Genomic DNA, 12,664 nt, shown 5'->3' with positions numbered 1-12,664 from the left:
TTCTAATGATCAATTAGCCTTTTAAAATGATTAAATTGGATTAGCTAAAACAACGTGCCATTGGAACACAGGAGTGATGGTTGCTGATAATGGGCCTCTGTACGCCTATGTAGATATTCCATAAAAAATCTGCCATTTCCAGCTACAATAGTCATTTCCAACATTAACAATGTCTACACTATATTTCTGATCAATTTGATGTTATTTTCTTGGACAGAAAAATGTCATTTTCTTTCAAAGACATTTCTATGTGACCCCAAACTTTTGAACGGTAGTGTATATTCGTTCTTCTTTTACTAACAACTTTTAAGGGGCTCAAAAAATAAAGCCTGTTTTGGACCGCAGGCTGCCTGTTGCCGACCTCTGCTGTATGTGAAGTCGAACTGTGTCTTACAGCAGTACCTCCTAATCTTATGAGCAGGCCTGGCTCCTATAGGCCCACAAAGCTGGACTTCTGAGAAAGGAGTCACAGACTAGAACAAATCCACTCTATTTTAGAGGTGTATCTCTCTCGCACGCGGCTCAACCTATTTGAAACACCTGTATAAATACTACTCCATCCCTTCCTCTGTGTCTCTTCCTCTCCACTGGGCTCGGTTTCCACTCCCAGTAATGAAAACAGTGGCACACAGAAGCACCTGAGTGGAGCTGTTTATGCACTGCTGGCCGTAGCTATGCTGGCCCGGTGCTGGGGCTGGGGCTTTGGCAGCTTGGGGAGCAGTTTCAGGTGGCCCAGTCCTGGCATTGATGTGGTCCAGGAGGGTTTATTCAGGTGTGGCAACCTCGCCGCTGCTCGCCTCTGATGTCTCCCGCGTTCCTCAGCTCTGCGGCCAGGTGCCTGGGCTCCGTCAGAGGGCCCAGTGTTCAGGCTGGGGGCTGAATAAGGAGCCTGTTGATGGAGCTGGTCCATGGGGCCCTGTGGTTTCTCTCTCACAACATGCAGAGAGATGCTGGGCCAGGGCGGATTCCCGCTGGAACCCTGAAGAGGAGAGGGCTGCCCAGAGCAGCCTTGACCACACGGGATGTGTGTGTGTGTGTGTGTCAGTCACACTTGTGCTAAGAGCAAGCCCCACCTGGCTGAATAAACCCTGGGAGGGGATTTTTTTTTTTTACGTGTACTTTTTTATGATTCTTCAACAACAACAAAAATGCTACAAGTGTATCATTGAAACACCATGAAACGTATCAAATATGATACCAGTAATGTGTAAAGCAATCACAAGGTCTTTCATTGAAGAATGAAAAATGTTGGAATATTTCGAATGCCAGGAGAGCTCTTTGATTGAGGCCAGTGTCATATAGCTATGTAGCCCTCAGTCAGATTACACAGCAGATTTGTGTATGGAACCATTCACAGATTCAGAATTAGGCCTGTTGTACTGTATACACACAGATGGGTGCTACATTGCCAGCCCTTACACTTATTGCGTGGGCCCTGGAAGGAACATAGTATCTCATTAATACATGACATAACTGCTCCAAACTGACGCACAGCAGCAGTGAGTTAGTTATGGTGCATTTCCAACGAGACTTACCCCCACAGTGGGCCGCCAGTCTTTTATGTTAATGTAAGCCCCCCCCCCCCCCCCGGGGTAAAGATCCCGAAGCTTCGGCACATGTGTTTTTTTCTCTACTTTACACACAGTCTCTGCTTTACTCGTAGAGAGCATTCTACTCTGGCGAATCGTTCTTGTTTAATGAAGTTCGATCAAAGCTGGATCAACATCTGCAAGATCACATAATGATAGTATTCGTACATAACGGAATATAATGACATGGAATAACGTTTACTGTAAGACTAAAACACCACTGCATTTTTCTCTCATGTGGCCAAAGTTCAACAGCGCTCACTACTAGACAAAATACATAGGCAGGCTATGCTAAAGTTTGTTACCACCAACTGCTCTACAATTCAAAACAACACTGGAAATGCATATCCCCATGACACTGATTGAGATCAATTGGTTTTATTTGCAGTTGCTGCACGGACATTTCACCAGTAAAACTTGAAGAATTATCGTTCACAATTAACAGTAAAAGGAAGGAGACCACAAAAAATGTGGAAAGTAGAGGTAGATAAACAGATGCACAGAAAATTAGAAAAAGTACTGAGAAAAGTACTGAGTGCCTTGACTCCATGTGAGAGCTGGTCCGCCGGAACCATGGCCCAGTGAGACACGGGTGCCGGCCCGCCTAGGTGGAAACAGAAAATTATTTTGGTTAAAACACTGGGGTAAATCCTCACTGGAACTGCGGCATAGTTTCTCACAACCAAGCATCCTGTAGAATACTCACTGAGGTAATTTAGAATCACATCCACGCTTCCACTTTTATGATACAATTTACCACTGCATAATTAACACTTTGACACTGCATCAACATTTACATCTGCATACATCATGGTGTATGCGTGTTTTGTACTTTAGATACAGTGCATTCAGAAAGTATTCAGACCCCTTGACTGGGTGTTCTTAGGGTCATTGTCCTGTTGGAAGGTGAACCTTCGCCCCCAGTCTGATGTTCTGAGGGCTCTGGAGCAGATTTTCATCAAGGATCTCTCTGCACTTTGCTCCGTTCATCTTTCCCTCGATCCTGACTTGTCTCCCAGTCCCTGCCGCTGAAACATCCCCACAGCATGATGCTGCCACCACCATGCTTCACCGTAGGGATGGTGCCAGGTATTCTCCAGACATGACGCTTGGCATTCAGGCCTAAGTGTTCAATCTTGGTTTCATCTGACCAGAGAATCTTGTTTCTCATGGCCTGAGAGTCCTTTAGGTGCCTTTTGGCAAACTCCAAGTGGGTTGTCATGTGCCTTTTACTGAGGAGTGGCTTCCATCTGGCTACTCTATCATAAAGGCCTGATTGGTGGAGTGCTGCAGCGATTGTCCTTTTGGAAGATTCTCCCATCTCCACAGAGGAACTCTGGAGCTCTGTCAGAGTGACCATTGGGTTCTTGGTCATCTCCCTGACCAAGGCCCTTCATCCCTGATTGGTCTTTTTGGCCGGGCGGCCAACTTTAGGGAGAGTCTTGGTGGTTCCAAACTTCTTCCATTTAAGAATGATGGAGGCAAATGAGTTCTTTATGGACCTTCAATGCTGCAGAATTTATGTTGGTACCCTTCCCCACATCTGTGCCTCGACACCATCCTGTCTCGGAGCTCTACGGACAATTACTTCGACCTTATGGTTTGGTTTTTGCTCTGGCATGGCACTGTCAACTGTGGGACCCTATACAGACAGGGGTGTGCCTTTCCAAATCATGTCCAATCAATTGAATTTACCACAGGTGGACACCAATCAAGTTGTAGAAACATCTCAAGCATGATCAATGGAAACAGGAGTCACCTGAGCTCAATTTCGAGTCTCAAAGCAAAGGGTCTGAGTACTTAAGAAAATAAAGTATTTATGTGGCGGAAGGGTAGCCTAGTGGTTAGAGCATTGCACTAGTAACCGGAAGGTTGCAAGTTCAAATCCCCGAGCTGACAAGGTACAAATCTGTCGTTCTGCCCCTGAACAGGCAGTTAACTCACTGTTCCTAGGCCGTCATTGAAAATAAGAATTTGTTCTTAACTGACTTGCCTAGTAAAATAAAGGTACATTTTTTTATTTATTTTATGTTTCCATGTAGTACTCGTGTTTCAAAAACTCTCTACCATTGTTACTCTCCCTTCCGGGATGGCTACAAGGCCCCTTCCCGCCTTCCCTTCGGCAAATCAGATCACGACTCCATTTTGCTCCTCCCTGTCACGCCTTGGTCTTAGTATTTTGTGTTTTCTTTAATTATTTATTATTTGTTATTTATTATTTGTTTGGGGTTTGTAGTATTTGGGATCGCGGCTGATTAGGGGTGTTGTATAGGCTTGGCTGCCTGAGGCGGTTCTCAATCAGCAGTCAGGTGCTTCTCGTTGCCTCTGATTGGGAACCGTATTTAGGTAGCCTGAGTTCGCTTTGTCTTTCGTGGGTGATTGTTCCTGTCTCTGTGTAGTGTTCACCAGATAGGCTGTAATAAGTTTCACGTTCCGTTTGTTGTTTTGTATTTATAAGTTATTTCATGTATCGTCGTTTATTTCATTAAAGATCATGATTAACCACCACGCTGCATTTCGGTCCGACTCTCTTTCGACAAACGAAGAACGCCGTTACACTCCCTTCCTGTTTGAGTTTCTACCCATGCTAAGGTCCATTCAACGCTGGTCTGACCAATCCGAATCCATGCTTCAATTGTTTTGATCACGCGGATTGGGATGGGATGGGATGTGCCGGGTTGCCTCGGAGAATGACATTGACGTATACACTGACACGGTGACTGAGTTAATCAGGAAGAGTAAGGGGATGTTGTTCCCACTGTGACTATTAAAACCTACCCAAACCAGAAACTGTGGATAGATGGCCGCATTCGCTGAAAGCACGAAACACCGCATTTAACCACGGCAAGCTGACTGAGAATATGGTTGAATACAAACAGTGTAGTTATTCCCTCAGTAAGGCAATCAAACAGGCAAAACGTCAGTACAGAGACAAAGTGGAGTCGCAATTCAACAGCTCCGACAAGAGACGTATGTGGCAGGGACTCCAGACAATCAAGGATTCAAAGGGAAAACCAGCCAAGTCACGGACACTGACGTTCTTCGCCCATGTTGAGGATAGCACAGTACCACTGACGCGGGCCGCCCCGAGAACCATGGACTCTCGTTCTCCATGGCTGATGTAGGACATTTAAGCAAAACTGGCTGCCCTGACGGCTTCCCTATCCGCGTCCTGGAATGTTTGCGGACGTATTCAATCTCTCCCTATCCCTGTCTGCTGACCCCACTTGCTTCAAGATGTCCACCATTGTTCCTGTACCCAAGAAAGGTAGAACTAAATTACTATCACTCACGTCTGTCATCATCATGAAGTGCTTTGATAGGCTAGTTAAGGACCATATCACATCCACCTTACCTCACACGCTAGACTTACTTTAATTTGCATAACACCCCAATACAGCCCCCAGACGATGCAATCGCCAACGCACTGCACACTGCCCTATCCCATCTGGACAAGAGGAATACCTACGTAAGAATGTTGTTCATTGACTATAGCTCAGCCTTCAACACGATATTACTCTCCAAGCTCGGGGCCCTGGGTCTGAACCACACCCTGTGCAACTGGGTCTTGGACTCCCTGACGAGTTTCCCCCAGGTGGTGAAGGTAGGAAACAACAAATCCACTACGCTGATCCTCAACACAGGGGCCCAACAAGGGTGCGTACTCAATCATCAAGTTTGCAGATGATACAACAGTAGTAGGCCTGATTACCAACAATGACGAGACAGCCTACAGGGAGGAGGTGAGAGCCCTGGCGGATTGGTGCCAAGAATATAACCTCTGCCTCAATGTCAACAAAATGAAGGAACTCATCGTGGACTTCAGGAGACAGCAGAGGGAGCACGCCCCCATCCACATCAACGGGGCCGCAGTGGAGTAGGTGAAAAGCTTCAAGTTCCTCTGCGTCCACATCACTGACAATCTGAAATGGTCCACCCACACAGACAGTGTGGTGAAGAAGGCACGACAGCACCTCTTCAAACTCAGGGGGCTGAAGAAATGTGGCTTGGCCCCTAAGACCCTCACAAATTTTTACAGATGCACCATCCTATCGGGCTGGTTCACCCCCTGGTACGGCAACTGCACCGTCCGCAACCGTAGGGCTCTCCAGAGGGTGGTGCGGTCTGCCCAACGCATTACCAGGGGGACGATGCCAGCCCTCTAGGACACCTACAGAACCGGATGTCACAGGAAGGCCAAAAAGATCATCAAGGACATCAAACACCCGAGCCACGACCTGTTCACCCTGCTATCATCCAGAAGGGAAGTCAGTACAGGTGCATCAAAGCTGGGACCGAGAGGCTGAAGAACAGCTTCTATCTCAAGGCCATCAGACTTAAATAGCCATCTCTAGCCGCCCTCCACCCAGTAACCTGCCCTGAACTTTGTCACTGTCACTAGCCAGCTACCACCTGATTACTCAACCCTGCACCTTAGAGGCTGTTGCCCTGTGTACGTAGACATGGAATCTCGGGTCACTTTAATAATGCTTACATACTGTTTTACTCATTTCATATGGATATGCTGTATTCTAGTCAATGCCACCCTATTCAACTATTGCTGTATATGTTGTATTCTATCCTAAGTATTTTACAGATATACTAAATATTCTATCCACATACTTCCCATAATATCTATACATCACATATATATATATATATATATATATACACTACAGACTCTGACATTGCTTGTCCTAATACATGTATGCACTATATGTCTTAATTTCATTTGACTATTAGATTTGTGTGTATTGTTGTGAAATGTTGAATACTACTGTACTGCTGGAGCTAGGAACACAAGCATTTTGGTACATCCGCAATAACATCTGCTAAATATGTGTATGCAACCAATACCATTTGATTTGATTTGAAAAGCTTTAGATCAGGGTTGTCAAACTCATTCCATGTGTCTGCTGGTTTTATTTTTGTCCTTTCAATTTGTGTCCAATTAAGACCTAGACAACCCGGTGAGGAGAGTTCCTAATTCACCAGTGAACTTAATTCATCAATCAAGTACAAGGGTGGAGCGAAAACCCGCAGACAGATGTCCCTGCGTGGAATGAGGTTGACACATGCTCTAGATCATTGAGGGGAACCGAACAGGTAATCTAGCTGTGGCCTTATATAGTACTCCCCTATGCCCCCCCCCCCCCCCCCCCCCCCCCCCCCCCACAGTCCCCTAGAAGTAGTGTATTTTCCACGGCTCCTAATGGGAGCCAAACATACAGCCAGGCTCAAGCCCAGCCTAATGATAGCCCTCCCAGGAGCTGGGGCTGGAAGTGGGACTAATAACCTTCTAAATAAGTCTCTCCGAGTGCTGAAAAGCTGCCACTTTTCTCCTACAAGTGTATATGTGCTGTAAAGTCTTTTCCAGCATGCTACTGTAACTTTATGGCTTCTTTGAATCCTTTATTAAAAAACGCTGTCTTTGGTCGGGAACTTTGGGATTGAAGCTGAATCTGAAGCGTCTTTTGATGGATGAAAGTCGAGTTTCACTTCACAGGGTTTTTTAAATTAAATGTTTGGTTTATAGGGGCAATCAGCAGTAGAAACAATAACAAAGTGGGTATGGATACATTTAACCACTCTCAAAATCATTAACAAGTTATATTGTTCAAGAATCAATGGGTACAGATTGTTCATTTTTAAGTCCAAAAATGGATGGTTGCCCCTTTGAGGCAAATGGGAAAAGGTGAAGCACATAGTGGTAAAATGATCATGCACTGCTTATGAATTTTATTTTTTATTTTTTATTTCACCTTTATTTAACCAGGTAGGCTAGTTGAGAACAAGTTCTCATTTGCAACTGCGACCTGGCCAAGATAAAGCATAGCAGTGTGAACAGACAACACAGAGTTACACATGGAGTAAACAATTAACAAGTCAATAACACAGTAGAAAAAGGGAGTCTATATACATTGTGTGCAAAAGGCATGAGGAGGTAGGCAAATAATTACAATTTTGCAGATTAACACTGGAGTGATAAATGATCAGATGGTCATGTACAGGTAGAGATATTGGTGTGCGAAAGAGCAGAAAAGTAAATATATAAAAACAGTATGGGGATGAGGTAGGTAAAAATGGGTGGGCTATTTACCGATAGACTATGTACAGCTGCAGCGATCGGTTAGCTGCTCAGATAGCAGATGTTTGAAGTTGGTGAGGGAGATAAAAGTCTCCAACTTCAGCGATTTTTGCAATTCGTTCCAGTCACAGGCAGCAGAGAACTGGAACGAAAGGTGGCCAAATGAGGTGTTGGCTTTAGGGATGATCAGTGAGATACACCTGCTGGAGGGCGTGCTACGGGTGGGCGTTGCCATCGTGACCAGTGAACTGAGATAAGGCGGAGCTTTACCTAGCATGGACTTGTAGATGACCTGGAGCCAGTGGGTCTGGCGACGAATATGTAGCGAGGGCCAGCCGACTAGAGCATACAGATCGCAGTGGTGGGTGGTATAAGGTGCTTTAGTAACAAAACGGATGGCACTGTGATAAACTGCATCCAGTTTGCTGAGTAGAGTGTTGGAAGCAATTTTGTAGATGACATCGCCGAAGTCGAGGATCGGTAGGATAGTCGGTTTTACTAGGGTAGGTTTGGCGGCGTGAGTGAAGGAGGCTTTGTTGCGGAATAGAAAGCCGACTCTAGATTTGATTTTCGATTGGAGATGTTTGATATGAGTCTTGAAGGAGAGTTTACAGTCTAGCCAGACACCTAGGTACTTATAGATGTCCACATATTCAAGGTCGGAACCATCCAGGGTGGTGATGCTAGTCAGGCGTGCGGGTGCAGGCAGCGAACGGTTGAAAAGCATGCATTTGGTTTTACTAGCGTTTAAGAGCAGTTGGAGGCCACGGAAGGAGTGTTGTATGGCATTGAAGCTCGTTTGGAGGTTAGATAGCACAGTGTCCAAGGACGGGCCGGAAGTATATAGAATGGTGTCGTCTGCGTAGAGGTGGATCAGGGAATCGCCCGCAGCAAGAGCAACATCATTGATATATTGATATATTGAACCCTGTGGCACCCCCATAGAGACTGCCAGAGGACCGGACAGCATGCCCTCCGATTTGACACACTGAACCAGGCAAGGCAGTCATCAGAAAAACCGAGGCTACTGAGTCTGCCGATAAGAATATGGTGATTGACAGAGTCGAAAGCCCTGGCAAGGTCGATGAAGACGGCTGCACAGTACTGTCTTTTATCGATGGCGGTTATGATATCGTTTAGTACCTTGAGCGTGGCTGAGGTGCACCCGTGACCGGCTCGGAAACCAGATTGCACAGCGGAGAAGGTACGGTGGGATTCGAGATGGTCAGTGACCTGTTTGTTGACTTGGCTTTCGGAGACCTTAGATAGGCAGGGCAGGATGGATATAGGTCTGTAACAGTTTGGGTCCAGGGTGTCTCTCCCTTTGAAGAGGGGGATGACTGCGGCAGCTTTCCAATCCTTGGGGATCTCAGACGATATGAAAGAGAGGTTGAACAGGCTGGTAATAGGGGTTGCGACAATGGGCGGCGGATAGTTTCAGAAATAGAGGGTCCAGATTGTCAAGCCCAGCTGATTTGTGTTATGTATAGGTTATTAATGTGTTATGTATAGGTTATGAATGTGTTATGTATAGGTTATGAACGTGTTATGTATAGGTTATGAATGTGTTATGTATGGCTTATGAATGTGTTATGTATGGCTTATGAATGGATTATGTATGGTTTATGAATGGATTATGTATGGTTTATGAATGGATTATGTATGGTTTATGAATGGATTATTTATAGGTTATGAATGTGTTATGTATAGGTTATTAATGTTATGTATAGGTTATGAATGTGTTATGTATGGCTTATGAATGTGTTATGTATAGGTTATGAATGTGTTATGTATGGCTTATGAATGTGTTATGTATAGGTTATTAATGTTATGTATAGGTTATGAATGTGTTATGTATAGGTTATTAATGTTATGTATAGGTTATGAATGTGTTATGTATGGCTTATGAATGTGTTATGTATAGGTTATGAATGTGTTATGTATGGCTTATGAATGTGTTATGTATGGCTTATGAATGTGTTATGTATGGCTTATGAATGGATTATGTATGGTTTATGAATGGATTATGTATGGATTATGAATGTGTTATTATCAGAGGTGGTTACATGCCACCGTGTGGTTACATGGCACCGTGCTTTGTGCAGTGCACTGGGTCGGGGTCTGGGGTGGACCGACACAGACTGTTAAGGCTTTTATGGCTGCCACAGAGGCCCAGGAAGTGTCCAGCCTATCATTATATTTCCTGTTAACTCCCCTCACTGAAGGAGTGAGGGCAGAGGCCGTTGATAGCTGTGGGGTCCACAGTGAGGCAACTTTATAAGACCCAGCCAGACAGGTTTGTACTGTATATTGTGCTAACGTTGTCTCACAAAATATGTTATATTTCCAGGTCTTCATGTGAGAACTTTCTTTGGGAAGGGGTGCTCTATGAGTCATGAGGGTGAGGAACGGAAAACACCATTGGACACTAGACAGCCTGATGTCATTAGCATGAGGAGGGCATACTCACCAGCGTGCCTTTTGTCCCTCTTTTAGTACACAGAAAGGTTCATCATCTTTCTATACACTGGGACAAAATACTATTTACTGAAATACCATTGAAATGATTCATAGTAGCAATTCTATTTTGGCTGATACTTCCTTCCCCTGAGAAAAATAATGGTTCTTCTAGGCAGAAACTCCAAAAACAAACATGGGAGTGAAAAAGGCCAAACATCAGCAGTAGCTTACTATGAAGTGGGGGAGGGGAACAGTTAGACGACGAGAAATCTCTTCAGTCAGCACCAGGCTGTGCTCTAGCTGCATCCTTCCTCACTGCACTGAATTATCTTCACACCAGAGGAGGCTGGTGGGAGGAACTATAGGAAGACGGGCTCATTGTAATGGCTATGGAATCAATGGAACGGAGTCCAACACATAGAACATATGGAAACCACATGTTTGACTCCTTTCCATTGGTTTTATTCCAGCCATTACAATCAAACCGTCCTCCCATAGCTCATCCCACCAGACTCATCTGCTTCACACTCATATTGAGCTACACAACACAATCATTTGTTTTTGTTTTTGTCCTTGGAATATTGTGGATTCATTCAATCGTACTGCTGCCATGCCAGATTTCCATAGTGAATAAAAGGAAAAATGTCAAATGCAGATGTTTTTTTCTCAATATAAAATCATTTCTGGGTAACAATTTAAGTACCTTACTGGGTTTGTTTTCAATTCAAATTGTCAAAAAGAAACAAAAATGGCTTCCTAGCGAAGAAAAAAAGGAAAAATGTAAAATGCAGATGTTTTTTTCTCAATATAAAATCATTTCTGGGTAACAATTTAAGTACCTTACTGGGTTTGTTTTCAATTCAAATTGTCAAAAAGAAACAAAAATGGCTTCCTACATTTCTTACGTAAGAATTTTGCTAGGACTGTCTGGGAGTGGTCTGAATGTGGAGGGAAAAATGGAAAACTAGCTGTTAATGGCAGAGAGGTTTGGAACTCTCTTTCTTATTGGCCTATTCACTAATTTACCGCCTGGTGATGTCACCAGGTGGGCCAAAACTCCATCCCACCAAAACAGGCTTAAGTTTCAGGTGGTCTTTTCATATAGCTCTTACATTAAAAAGGGCATTATAATAATTTTCACACTTTCTCAGTATTATTGCAACCTTATAGTGTGGAAGTATATATAAAACACGGGAATATCACGTTTTTGATTGCACTGTGCCTTTAAGCAGCAGAGCACTGAGTGAAAGTGGAAATGTCAATGTTAAGTGTTTTCCAGGGTTTGTAAGGGTGGGCCTGCCCAACTCGGTCAAGCCCTCTCCCTGGCCACTGCAAGGAATTCATTATTAAACGTCTAAAACTATTTTCCCTCAGTGTTGTGCAGAGAGGAATTACACAAAATCATTTATTATCGAAACCATATTTTTCTTTTTTTTCTATCAAATACATATTTTTTGGTTTCTTTCCAAAATGATCCACTTTTCGTGTCAGAAGTTGCAGCACTGTTTTCAAGCTGTGAACAGTCTATAACAGTCTATAACCGATGACAGCACTAAGTACATTAAGTGCCTTGCTCAAGGGCACATTGACAGATTTTCCGCCTAGTCGGTTTAAGGATTCAATCCAGCGAGCTTTCGGTTACTGACCCAACACTCTTAGCCGCTAGGCTACCTGCTGCCTCTCGTCAGTACCTGTTGTCTTTCCAGCCCTTATACCCAGTCAGTGTGTGATGGGATTAGCCCATTCATACAGTCCAGTGACAAAATCCAGTAATACAGTCCAGTGATACAGGTCAGCCCTAGTGTATTAGGATGCAGGCACTGGGATAGTGCAAGCTTTGCCCCCACCCCCACCCCCACATTTCCTGACATTCAAGAATCACTGAGCTAATTGTCTGCTATTCTACACATTAAGCCATGAGGCTGAGAGATAATTTTGCAGTTTAAAGATCATTTCCTTTCATTTATATTTATAGTTAAACAAATATATATTTTGTTGCATTATTTGATCTTAACATTTTCATTTAGGGGAAAATGGAAAAGATTTGTTTTTGGAATTTTCCATTTTAAGTGTTTGAAATTCAAAAGATTTGTCTGGAGATTTGGTAAACACTGTCAGATTGGTCTAAAAATCCAAAGTGAATCAGGAATGAGCAGGGACAGCTCCACCATAAGGAACCCTTTATTCATGTCCTCATTACATGTAGTGCAGAAAGACCATATCTATAAAAGTTCTCTACTTTTTAATAGATTTAAACAAACACTATTGGAATCACCATGCTTACAATCATAAACTGTCAACTCCATCTCCCTGATATATTAAGATAGAATATACATTTTTGTTCAGATATGTTACATTTAATTAGGTTTTTACGGTCACGAAGCAACTGAGAAAAAAAAATTATAATGTCAATACCATCCGAGTGGTGAAATATGTTTTCACTGTGGATTTTCAAATGAATCTTTTTCCATCTTTTTAAAATATTTTAAAATGTTTTTTTTGGAGGCAAAAATATGTATTTTTTGAG

The 12,664-nt window shown here is 43.6% G+C and overlaps 1 protein-coding gene across 1 annotated transcript in view; it reads right to left on the bottom strand.

The window, feature by feature from the left end:
* Nucleotides 1-652: 652 nt before the first annotated feature.
* Nucleotides 653-12,664, bottom strand: part of LOC116356395 (vegetative cell wall protein gp1-like) — a 58,277-nt gene continuing 46,265 nt past the window's right edge. The window contains exon 6 of the mRNA XM_031802188.1: nucleotides 653-979. Within this exon, the coding sequence (XP_031658048.1) occupies nucleotides 653-979 (327 nt within the window). The remainder of the gene's footprint in view (nucleotides 980-12,664) is intronic.

This window comes from Oncorhynchus kisutch, linkage group LG22, assembly GCF_002021735.2.
Source record: "Oncorhynchus kisutch isolate 150728-3 linkage group LG22, Okis_V2, whole genome shotgun sequence".
NCBI classification, from domain to species: domain Eukaryota; kingdom Metazoa; phylum Chordata; class Actinopteri; order Salmoniformes; family Salmonidae; genus Oncorhynchus; species Oncorhynchus kisutch.
This window is presented reverse-complemented; position numbering and strand designations above follow the sequence as displayed.